We start from the raw sequence: 12,173 nt of genomic DNA, 5'->3' as shown, positions 1-12,173 counted from the left end.
GGTTGAGAGGGAAGGGGAAGGGGCTACAGGACCCACACCTGAACATGTAAAAAAATAACTTACACAGCAACCCCCACCTGGAGGATGGTGTTAGCTCTTTCCCCGCCCCCAGGGCTGGGAGGCACGTGAAGAGAAACACCACCACGGGCTAACCAGCATAGGCCCCAGGTGCTGGTGGGAGTGAAGACGGGCAGCAGTCCAAAGGGAGGGAGGCCTATGAGGAGGCCTTGAGGCGGTTGGAGGCGGAGCGTGAGCTCAGCAGCTTGTCCACCATGGTGCGTGCATAGCGGAGCCGGCTGGCCAGCTCCTTGGAGCAGCCATGCTCCTCAAGGAGGCTCAGGCGGTATGTGCGGAAGTCCCGCTTCTCGTTGATGTAGGTCACGGCCGCCATTAGGGGGCACAGGATGAGTTTGGTGTGGTCCTAGAAGGGAAGGTGGATGGACAGATGTAGGTTAGCAGTAGATTGAAGACCCCAGCTGCTAGTGTATTTGGGGGGAGTCGAGGGGAAGAGTCAGTAGCCCTGGTGGCACAGTGGTCAGGAGCTCAGAGACTAACTGAAAGGTCAGCAGTTCGAACCTACCAGCCACTCTGCAGAAGAGAGATGTGGCAGTCTGCTTCCATAATGATTACAGACTTGGAAACCCTATGGGGCAGTTCTACTGTATTAAAAGGATCTCTGTGAGTCAGAATCAACTCTACGGCAACGGTTTTTTTATGGGAGGGGAGGAAGATCTTCCAGCTGACGAAGAAGGAGTCCCCATCCCACTTCATTCCCTTCTTACTGCCGCTGCCAAGGCCAGGTAGCTTCCACTGTAGAGACACACAACCCACCCAACTCCTGTGTGCCCACTGCCAGACACAGATCCTCCTCCCCGACTCTGCCCTGCCTGGGTTCGCTCAGCTCACCTGGAAGAAGTTGATCTGCACACAGCCATTGCTGAGGTGTAGGATGATGGCGCTACGGGTGCGGAACCAGGTACGCAGGTATGGTAGCCGGGCTAGCTCATCGCCTTCCCGTGGTGTGATATTGGCACCAGCCTTCAGCAAGTGTTCACTCATGTAATTTCGGAAATACTTCAGGAGTGTGATCTGGTTGGGAAGTGGGAGAGGAGGCCTAGAGTTATAGCCCGGCCTGGCCTGGACCCCCAGCCTTGACAAATCAGGCCCTCGGGCTGGCCAGCACTCACCTTCTTCATCAAGGAGTTGGGATGGGAGCTGACAGTGAGGTAGGACTCTGTGCCGTCGCGCTCAATGTACTGCAGGCTCTCACCGTCATTGTAGAGGATAAGGCGGGTTGAGTCGTTGAAGAGCACCCCCACGCTATTGTCACACAGCTGATACCCTAGCAGTAGATAGGGAGAGACCTCAGAAATGGGGAGGGGGAGACAGGGGGACACTGGGAGCTGGAACTGGGAGGCTTGGGACGGAGATAGGAAAGTGTTGAGATAGGGGGACCTGGGAGCAAAAAAAGCAAGAGCTGTAACAATTCGAAGGGTCACTTAGTGGCACCATTCCGGAAGAAACCTACCAAGGCCATACTTGTCTGAATAGTCCACCCATTTGCTGATCCAGAAGATGGGAATGCAGGCGGGATCCTCGGCCTCCTCTGAGACAGAAACAGACAGGTGCTTGGTCAGGACCAGCTTCTTCCCCTCTGGTTCACTCATGTGGCCCACACCAGGGAAGCCCGCCAGGCACCTCACCTGGGCTCAGTCAAGAGGCAGAGAAGAGGAGACACCTACTGTAAGCCAGGCCTGGGGCCCCAAAGAAGAGCAAGGCATGGCCTTGACCACCAGTAAGCACAGACAAACAGCAGGACGGACTTTTAAGCAGAGAGTTACAGCATTGTGTACCAAGTTCCACTCATGCATTCAATCGATCCATTTACTGAAGGCCTACTGTGTGCCAGGCACTGTCATGGGCAGAGTGAACAAGAGATGAAAACCCAGCCTACATGGAGCCTGCATCCTGGTTGCCAGGACAAAGACTAAAATAAATATGGATAAGAGGAGGCCATTGCTTAGGGGGCCCTGAACTTCTGTTAGGAGTGATGGAAAAATCTGGAAACAGATACTGGTGATGGTTGCACAGCATGAGGAGCATAATTAGTGGCACTGAATTGTACATGTAAAAAAATGTTGAAATGGCAAATGTTCCGATATATTTCACAATAAAAATAAATAAATATGGAAAAACTATGAAAGTTAGTCCTATCATGGTAAGAGTCAGTGACTGGCAGATTCTCTAGTTTTCCAGTTTTGAGTGATAAAAGATTATGTGTATATAGAGATCAGAGGTTAACAGTGCTTACCAGGTTGGGGAGGAGAGGAATGGGGGAATCGTTACTTAGGAAGGCCTGAGTTTTTGTTTCTGGGGATGGAAAATTATTTGGCGAAGGACAGCGGTGATAGCTGTACAAGGTGAATGCTGGGACTGATCTTACTGAATGGCATACGTGACAGACGGTGACTTGGCAAATGAGGTGCTATCTATATTTTTACAACAATAAGAAAAAATTGGGAAAGGACAGTTCCAGATACATCAAAATGCTATGTTCAGAGCATGCAATAAGCCCCTTATTTTAAACCCAATAAGCAAATGTGGGAACTTTAGGAAGTTGAGATGTGCTACAGAGAAATCTACAACAGGTGAGGCAGGATAGGAGTGGGGGGCAGGGAAAAAGGTCACGGAGGGGCCACTGAAGCAGGTGCAAGTGAGAGCCATGCAAATGCTGGAGAAGTGCGTTCCAGGAGGGAACAGTAAGAGCAAACGCCCCAGACTACAGCATGTCTGGGTCTATTCTTCCATCTCTTTCGAAGGATAACTAGGAGTTCGCTGAGCAGAAGAGACAGCCTGTGCAAATGTATCCAGGTAGCATATTTAGAGGGCGGCGGGTAATCTGAGGTGGCTGGAAGGTGGAGCACTTGTGTGGTTAGAGCAGATGGGTCATAAAAAGAAAGAGGGCCTTGAATGTCAAGCTAACTCATTTGAATTTAATCTACAGGAAGTGGGGGAACCAAAGATTTTATGGCGACAGAGGCCTGTACAAGCCACTAAGAGTGTGCTGGCTGGGACTGCCCTGCCCTCTCCAGATGCCCTGGCAAACCTCCCCCGCCAGGCCCTGCAGTGCTCACCTTGCCTCACCAGCCCCCGCTCTGAGGGCTTTGCAGCATTGACGCTGTGTAGCTGCTGCAGCATGTCACCAAGGTGGCAGTCGACTGCCTCACCTGTCTCCTGAACCACTGGCTCCTCTTTTTCCCGAGGACGCTCAGGCACGGGGTTTTCCACACCTAGGAAGATGAGGCACGGTCATATACAGGATCCCCTGCCACTGCTGGCACTCTCTTCCCAAAGAAAAGCCCTTTCAGCTGTCATTGGGGAAACTGAATCAGTGCCAGGTTATCAGAGCAGCAGCTTCCATGTTCCCATGGCAGGCGCATGGTACTCACTAGTACCTCCAGGGCCAGGCCAAGGCCTCTATGAAGATGTCACAGCCACACACAGCCAAAGCTTCAGAAGCTCAGGCCTCTGACCCAGTGATGTAGTCCTATGGATACCGCGTGCCACTCTGGAAGGCAGCTCAAAGGCACCAGCTGCTTAGAGCTGCCAGGTTTCAAGCAAAGAACTAAAACCATCTTCTGTATCCAAGAAGGTGGGAGGGCTCAGTAAACCAGAACTCACCCGCAGGATGGATTAAGGAGGCCTTTATATGAAAATAGCAGACTTGGTGGCACAGTAGTTAAGTGCTCGGCTGCTAACCAAGAGGTTGGAGGTTCAAACCCACCAGCCACTCCACAGGAGAAAGGTATGGCAGTATGCTTCCATAAAGACTTACAGCCTTGGAAACCCCATGGGGGCAGTTCTACTGCGTTCTGTAGGGTCACTGAGTCAGAACTGACTCGATGGCAATGGGTTTGGTTTTTTTTTAGTGGAAATGTACAAGAGGAATTAGAAGAGATTTCCCACCCTAAAATTCCCTTTATATGCTTATATACAACCAAAAAGAGTCTGAAAAGAAACACATCAAAATTTTTAACTTTGATTATATTTGGGTGGTAGAAACATAGATAATTTTTATTGTCTTTATGCTGAAACGTTTAGTTTTTTCCCCCACCAACATGTGCTATTCTTGTGTAATATGAAACTTTTCTTAAAACATTTCAAGATCAGCATTTTCAAAAGAAAAAAAAAACTATGCTGTGACAAGGATTTAATAAGATGCTTGGATTTGCTTTAAAATACGACTGCAATAAAAAGGGGGCCAGGAAGGTGGAATAAAGAAAATATAGCCAATTGTTGGTAACTAAATTTTTTTTTTTTATTGAAAATGGATGATGAGTTCATGGGAATTCATCACACAGTTCTATTTTTGGATAAGTTTGAAAATTTCCGTAATAGGTTTGTTTTTAAGTGTGGTATGTTCAAAAATTAAAACCAAAAGACAAAAGAAAAAAGTAACCCTTAAAATAACAGTATTGGATTATAACCCAAAGAATAAATATCCATGAGTCCATACTGATATACATAACCAAATAAATAAACGAGCACATGCGGGAGAAGCCACAGCTCTTTCTCACAGAGGAATCCCAATGAATAAATGTAGACGAGGTGAAGGAGGGAGGAAAACCCCCCTCAGAGCACCACAGTAATAACTGCTGCAGGACCCACCCATGGATGCTAACATTAGTGGGCAAAGGTTTGAGAACAAACAGAATCGTCTCAAAGTACCTCGCCCAAGATATTTATTAATCACAAAGGGAAAAATCCTAGCTTTGCAGTGGAGAAAACCAGCAGACACCACCTTAAGCAAGTGATCAAGGCTAACATCACTGGTAAAAAAAAAAAAAAAGATATCATCACGTACCCCCTGTACGATGCCCTGGGAAGGGTACTTTTCCCTCCTCTGTGCTATTCTTGCCAAGAACGCCTAACCTCAATCTAACCGTGAGAAAACATCGAAGCCCACTGAGGGGCATTCTACAAATAACTGAGTAGTGCTCTTCAAAAGTGTCAAGATTTCATCAAAGACAAGGAAAAACTGAGGAGCTGTCAAAGGCCGGAGGAGACTAAGGAGACATGACAACTAAATGCAACATGGGATGCTGGATTGGATCTAGATCTTGGAACAGAATAACGGCATTAGTGGAAAAGCTGGTGAAATCCAAATTAGAGACAGTAGTTTAGGCAATTTTTTTTTATCGTCCCTAGGTTATTTTCTCAGTTTTGATCATTGTTCTATGGTTATGTAAGATGTTAACATCAGGGGATTTGGATGAAAGGTATATAGGAACTCTCTATACTATTTTTGCATCTCTTCTGTGTAAGTCTAAAATTATTTCAAAATCAAGTTAAAAAAAGTAATCCCTAAAAATCGAAAACTAACAAAATAACTTAAGTTGTATATCAAATTGGTGACATATGTATACAGAGGAAAAAAAATTTTTTTAAGCAACTTATATTTTGTACTATATGGACTATATTCTAAGGACAAACACAACTGCAAGAAAATAAAATGTCATTTAAAAACAGGAACTAGTTGATAAATGTTGAAAAAGTAAAAATCCTGTATTCTATTTGAATCAGACAATTACCAAAATGAAAAGTAGTAACTCCACACCAGGGGGGGAAAAATGCTATAAGACAACATCGTTTCAATGTTAAATTTCCTAAACTTGATAATCATGTTATACACTGTAGTTCTGTATAAAAATCTTTGTTCTTAGGGAATATACTCAGAAGTATTAAGCGATAAAGGGCAAGGATGTATACAGGTTGCCCTTAAATGATTCAGAAAAGAGACTGACAATCAAATCTGAAGAAAAATGTTAATTCATGGTTCTGGGTAAAATGTCTATCCTTGTAACTTTTCATATACTATCAAGATAAAATGTTAAAAAACATGTGAACCAGGAATATTAATATACTCAAGTTACCCCTCCCAAAAGTATTTCCTAATTCTGACCTTTGAAGAGACTTGGAAGCCACAACAATCTAAGCAATAGCATGTGATTTTATAAAATGTCCATCTTTTAATGAGATGCATACTGAAGTTTATAGAGAAGAAAGATGTCTGGGATTAACTTTAAAAATACTTCAAAAAAAGGAGCAAAAATGAAAAAAACAAAAAAGAGGGTAGGGGAGAGATGAAGGAAATGTGACCAAATCCTCATTGTTGAACCTGTGTGGCATGGGGTCCACTGTATTATGCTCAATGTGTATATTGGAAAATGTTCATATTTTTTCAATGAATTATGCAAGAGTTGTGTTAAATGATCAAAAATAATTTTTTAGGCTTGGAGTTAAGATCCACTCTCTTCTACGTGGGCCCGAGGGTTCTGTTCTAGCCATGGTCAGGTCTTTGCTGACAAGGCCCAGAAGCAGTAGGGCATTCTGCCACAGGAAGAAAGGGTGGCCTTGGCCTCAGGGACAGGAGATTATCCCACTCCACACCTGAGCTCTGGTGGTAGGGACTAAGCCACCCACACACCTAAAGCCTGGGCTTTCTCTGGCCGTCTGCTGTCTATCCAGATCCCTATTTTACCTTTATTGAGGACTGTGAGAGGCTTCCGGTTGCTGGGGTCCAGGCTGCTGGGAGCAATTGAAAACCTAGGTGGAATGGTGAGGCAGGTGATGGGGAGACGGGCGGGGATGTAACCAGAAGTAAAGAACTCATCGTTGAGCAGCTCGCTAATGGTTGGGCGGGCAGTGGGATCCGTCTGAAGCATTTTCTGGATGAGGGAGGCAGCCAGGTGGTTGATGTGCTGGAGCAGAGAGGAGAGCCATGAACGGGATGTGACAGGTGACCCCGAGCGTAGCACAGCCATAAGGACCTGTGGGCCTCAGCCCACTGGTCTCAAATATGCCATGGTTCGGTGGCTATAAATAATGCCAATTTCCCCACCATGAGCTTTACTGAGCCAACAAGTGTCAACCTAAGTTGTCAGACGGATTATTTTTCCTTCCTCTTGAGACTCGAGATTAATTTTATTTTGAGATGGCGAATTTTTTCCCCTGAATTTGCCCTTACATAATTAAAGTTGCTCACCCTTACAGTAGCACTTGAGAACATAGGCTTTGAGGTCATAAAGATCTGGGTTCAAATCCCAGCTCTGCTCTGTAATACTAGCTGTGAAACCTTAAAACAAGAAACTAGGCTTTCTAGGGCCTTTGTATCATCATCTGTAAAATGGGCATATCACCAATCTCGGAGACCTTTTGAGAAGATTCAATGAGCTGTAACTAGCACAGGTCTGGGGCACAATAACAACAGCCTAGCATCAACTACATGCTTACTATGTGCCAGGAAAGTTCTAAGCACTAAGTATTTAACCTCCACAAAAACATCTGTGAGATGGGGGCCCTCTATTACCATCCCTCTTTTGCAGTGAGGAAACTGAGGCACAGAGAGGTTAAGTGCTATCTTGAAGTGTGTCCTCTCAAAATATATGTCACCTTGGGTAGGCTGTGATTCCCAGTATTGTGTGGCTGTCCTCCATTTTGTGATCCTTTATCCTCCATATTGTGATGTGTTGTAAATCCTACTCTACGTGCTTGTGGTTATGGTCCCATTTGAAAGTGACCTGTCTGATGTTAATGAGACAGGATTAGGTCATGTTAATGAGCATTAGAGTAGGATGCAACACCCTTACTCAGGTCATAGTCCTGATCCCATATAAGGGGAGCTTCCCTGGGGGTAGTCTGCATCACCTTTTATCCTACAAGAAATAAAAGGAGAGAGACTAGCAGAGAGAGGGACCTCCTACCATGAGGAAAGAGGAGCCAGGAGTAGAGCACATCCTTTGGACCCAGGGTCCCTGTGCTGAGAAACTCCTAGACCTTGGGGAAATTTGATGACAAGGACCTTCCCACAGAGCTGACAGAGAAAGAAAGCCTTCCCGTGGAGCCGGCACCCTGAGTTTTGACTTTTAGCCTCAACTGTGAGAGAATAAATTTGTTCAAGTCATCCACTTGTGGTATTTTTGTTATAGCTGTGCTAGATAACTAAGACAAGTGCCTTGCCTTAATTCACAACCAAGAAGTCTAGTTGGCTTGAGCACTCACACTCTGAGCCACTTGACAGAGCTAAGTGACTCTTGGTGGCAGAGATTCAGTCCTTCCGTCCTTTATGAGAAGACGGGGCTCCTGGCTACACATGTCCAGGATACCAACTAGAGAGTGGCTCACTGTGAGCCAGGCTCCTGCAGGAACATCTGACTCCTTTAAGTGCGTTAATGCTGGTGATTGTGAGAATGGATACCGCTTTGCCATTGGATTCACAGTGTTGACAATTCTGTAAGTGCTTGCTGTATGTAAGGTACTCTAGATGAGGAACTATGGCTCAGAAGATTCAGGCCATTTCTTCAAGGTGGTTCATCTGGTTCCTAAGGGACAGAACCAATCTGAATCAAGACGGCCCATTGCCAAAGCTTAAACACTTCTGCCTCCTGTTCCCTTCCTGGTTTTTTGTGTTGCTTTTGCCTTTTACACACCTGTTGGGTCACACATCCCTTTGAGAAACTACAAACTGTCTCTCCATTGAAAAAATGCCTACGTGCCCACATGTGCCAAGTTCTGTACACAGTTTCAGACACAGACCCTCAAATGCTACTCTTGAGCTGGGGTTGATCTCTGACCCCAGGATATAGCTGGACTCAGTAAACAGCTTTAGAAAAAATGAACAATAAATTTAAACTTAACACATTATCAGTCACCTTGGGTATACTGTATTCATTCTTCTTGATCCGGAGGTAAGTCTCTTTTAGGCAGGAAGTCTCAAACGGTGGCTTGCCCACTAATAAGGTATACCTGTAAGTACAGGGTGGGATTTGGCTCAAGGGTCTCAGGCAAAATCTAGATGCAGGAGGCCCTATTTCAGGGTCAAAACAGAATGTCCAGGCATCTTCTGGGTCTAGGGCCCCTGAAGTCAATCCCTAAGTCCACTCAGCAACCCCAGGAGCCAGGACACTGGCTGGGATGAGCCGTTGGCAGAATACAGAGGATGACACCAGGGTTCTTATGGGCCAATGATTTTTCAGCTCCAGCTTGCAGTAGTAACATAGGACCCTGTGGAAGGGCCTCAGAGGCTGCCAGCTGTACAATGCAGGTTGAAGTATGTGAGCTCCCAACTCCTATAGAAGCAGCTCCACATTTAGTAGTTTCTACACTTAAGAGAAGGCTTGACATTTTCATTTGGAAAAAAAGCTCTATTGCAAAGTATGAAAGCCATTGCTACAACTCATTTCTAACTCTCTAGTACCCAGGCCAACAATGACAACAATAAAGCTAACACCTCTGAGAAGGCCCACACCTCTGCCCACCACCCAGCCTCCTCCCTGATGGTCTTGATCCAGACAGACCACAGGAACCCCCTCCTGCCAGCCCTAACACCTGGCCTGATTCCTCTCACCCAGTGCTGCTTTCCAGATCAGTGTTCCTAAAACTTTATTGTGCATAAAAATCAACCGGGAATTCTGTTAAACTCCAGATTCTGACTCATTAAGTCTGGGGCCTGACAGTCTGCATTTCTAACAAGTTCCTAGGTGATGCTGATGTTGTTGGTCTGTGGACCCCACTTGGAGTAGTGAGGATCTAGAGCAAGGTTATGGAAACATGCCAACTGGTGCCCCTTCCCCCTTCCTGGACTCATGGCCCAGGCTGCAGGAATCTTACAGAATACTACAGAGCAACAAGATAGGGAAATTAGGGTTTGTTTTTGGAACATCTGTCCGTTGGAACAGCCTTTCCATAAGGGGAAGTGTCCCCAGAAGGTCAGCCAGGTAAGATGCCCAAAAGGGCCCCTACTGAGGCCAGATGGGTCCTGAGACAGCTCCCAACTTACATGATGCACCCAATAGACCACACATCCACCTCGAAACTGTGCCCTTTCTTGCTCAGCACCTCAGGAGCAATGTAATTAGGAGTCCCACACAGGGTCTTCTTCCGCTCCCCGTCATACTCAACTTTGGTGGCCAGTCCAAAATCCCCTGGGACAGAAGGAGGAAGAGGGGATGCTCAGATGCCAGTCTCTGCCAGCTGTCAATGCAGACAGCTGGTTCAGATTCAACCATCAAGCCCCACAGTCATTTGTTCCCACAAGTCTCTACTCCTTGCACCCAGGGAGGCTTGCCCAGGAATCCTCCCATCTGCTGACCCCAGGATGATGCCACCCAGTGTTCCCCCAGTCCCCCATAAAAAGGAGGGCTATGCTTCTAAAAGGGAACAAGACAGGGACAGCAAAACTCAAACACCTACAGGGATCAAGCAAGTAACCTCATGACTGATGCTTGGTAAGTTTGAGGAAGTAATAGGGAGGGGTAGGGACTGTGGCAAACCAGAGGGATTCTAAAGGGGACAGCTGCTTTCAGCCCAGAAAAGGGCTGCCCTCAGGGAATGCTGTCCCTGTGTTGCTGGTGCTTCTAATCGTTTAAAAGGAGCTCCAAATCCAAATTTTTATGTCAAGCCTCCCAAGTGAAAAAAACTAATTCTAATTCTTACAAAAAAAAAAAAAAAATACTGTGAAGGGGCACAAAATGCATTTACAGGCAAGATACTGGCTTGTGGGCCCTTTGTTTTAAATTTCTGGGCTAAAGAGGGACTCTAGAGGGAATCAACAGCTCAGACTTCCCATCACCTCATCCTCCCTTGCCTTCTTCCTGTTTCCTCCCTCCCTCCACTTCCTCATCCTTCTTCCCCGCTTCTAGTGGTGCAGGGCACCCCTACAGGCCCAGCACCTCACCTATTTTCACCTCCAGGTCTTCATTCAGAAAGAGGTTGCCCAGCTTGAGGTCCCGGTGAATGACACGGTTTCGGTGCAAGTACTGGCAGCCAAGGACTATCTGCCGCAGGTAGTAGCGGGCCTCAGGCTCTGTCAGCGCTTTCCTCCGTTTGTGCAGCTCCAGAAGGGACTAGGCCCCAGTAGGAGGAGGAACGGAGAGGTGGCACTGAGGATGTGGGGTCGCCAGGGAAAGGCAGCCCAGGACTGGACCCTGGACCCCCAGCGGCAGGCAAAGGTATACGGGAAGGATCTTGACAGATTCTTTCCCTCTCCTATCCCCTCTTGCATTCCTTCTTCAGGACAACCCCAAGCTGGACCCATGCCCTAACCCTGGCTATTACAGCTCACAGCACTCTCTCCCAGTAGCGCCTTCCTCCCAAGATCCTTATCTGGGACGCCTCTTCCAGCTCCACTCCCGAAGCTCAGAGTCCCCAGTACTCTTTCCTTTCTCTCCCCTGGAAGCTCCGAAGTCTGGCTCCAGCCCTTCTGTTCCTCCCCAGCCCCACTCCGGCAGCTCCAGGTCCCCAGCGCCCTTTACCCAGGGCTCCTCCCATAGGAACTCTGGGGGCCCTAGTATTTATTCACTACCAGAGTTCTCCCCTCTCCAAACACCTCGCGTCCAGGAGCTGCCTTCCCCAGCAGCAACAAAACTCAGGCTCCACTTAACCCCCTACGCAAGCAGCCTCAAGTGCCAAGCACCCCCTACCCGAGACCTTCCCCTGCCCCACCTAGAGGTTCCCAGCAACCCTTCCCTAGCAGCTGCGGGTCCCGGGCGCTCCTTCCCCAGGAAGTCCTTCCCAGCAGCTCAGGGCCCCCAGCGCCCCAACACCGGCCCCCAAGCAACTGCAATCCTCCGTCAGAGACCCTCACCCTCCGGCGGCAGAGCTCCAGCACCACGAACACAAAGTCGTTGTCCTCGAAAAAGCCGTGGAAGCCGACGACGTGCTGGTGGGCGAGGCTGCGGTGAATAGATATTTCCATGGACATCTTCTCCTTCTGGTGCGGCTTGAGCAACAGCGACTTAGGCACGATCTTGCCGGCGAACACCTCCTTGGTGTCTGCGTCCGAGATCTCGAAGCACTTGGCAAAGCCTCCCTTGCCCAGGAAGCGACCGCGCAGATAGCGCCGCCGGCTGCGAGGATCCACTAGGACCTCCGGGATCTCTTTCGCCGGCGGGGCGGACGCCGTAGCCCCGGGAACCGCAATTCCCGGGGCCCCGGTCTTCCCGGTCTCTGCCGGTGCCCGTGCCAGCTTCCCTGCCGTCACCACCGCACTCATGCTCTCGAAGTTGCTCAGCGGGCTTACCAGGGTCTGGGTAGACGCTCCGCACCGCTCCGCTCCGCTCCGCTCCGCTCCCCTCGAATTCAAACGCGGCGCCGGGAACGTTACAAAACCCTGC

The 12,173-nt window shown here is 48.0% G+C and overlaps 1 protein-coding gene across 1 annotated transcript; it reads right to left on the bottom strand.

Annotated features, from left to right (window-relative positions):
* Position 1: 1 nt before the first annotated feature.
* Positions 2-12,173, bottom strand: PLK1 (polo like kinase 1). Its single transcript, XM_049904199.1, has 10 exons — positions 11,645-12,173; positions 10,736-10,904; positions 9,839-9,983; positions 8,712-8,805; positions 6,542-6,761; positions 3,135-3,290; positions 1,529-1,606; positions 1,188-1,342; positions 907-1,089; positions 2-421 (listed from the first exon to the last, which is right to left on the bottom strand). The coding sequence occupies exons 1-10, from the start codon at positions 12,050-12,052 to the stop codon at positions 215-217; spliced, it is 1,815 nt and encodes a 604-aa protein (XP_049760156.1). The 5' UTR covers positions 12,053-12,173; the 3' UTR covers positions 2-214.

Source organism: Elephas maximus, chromosome 12 (assembly GCF_024166365.1).
Source record: "Elephas maximus indicus isolate mEleMax1 chromosome 12, mEleMax1 primary haplotype, whole genome shotgun sequence".
Lineage (NCBI taxonomy): Eukaryota > Metazoa > Chordata > Mammalia > Proboscidea > Elephantidae > Elephas > Elephas maximus.
The sequence above is the reverse complement of the archived record's forward strand: the minus strand, read 5'-3'. Positions and strand labels throughout refer to the sequence as shown.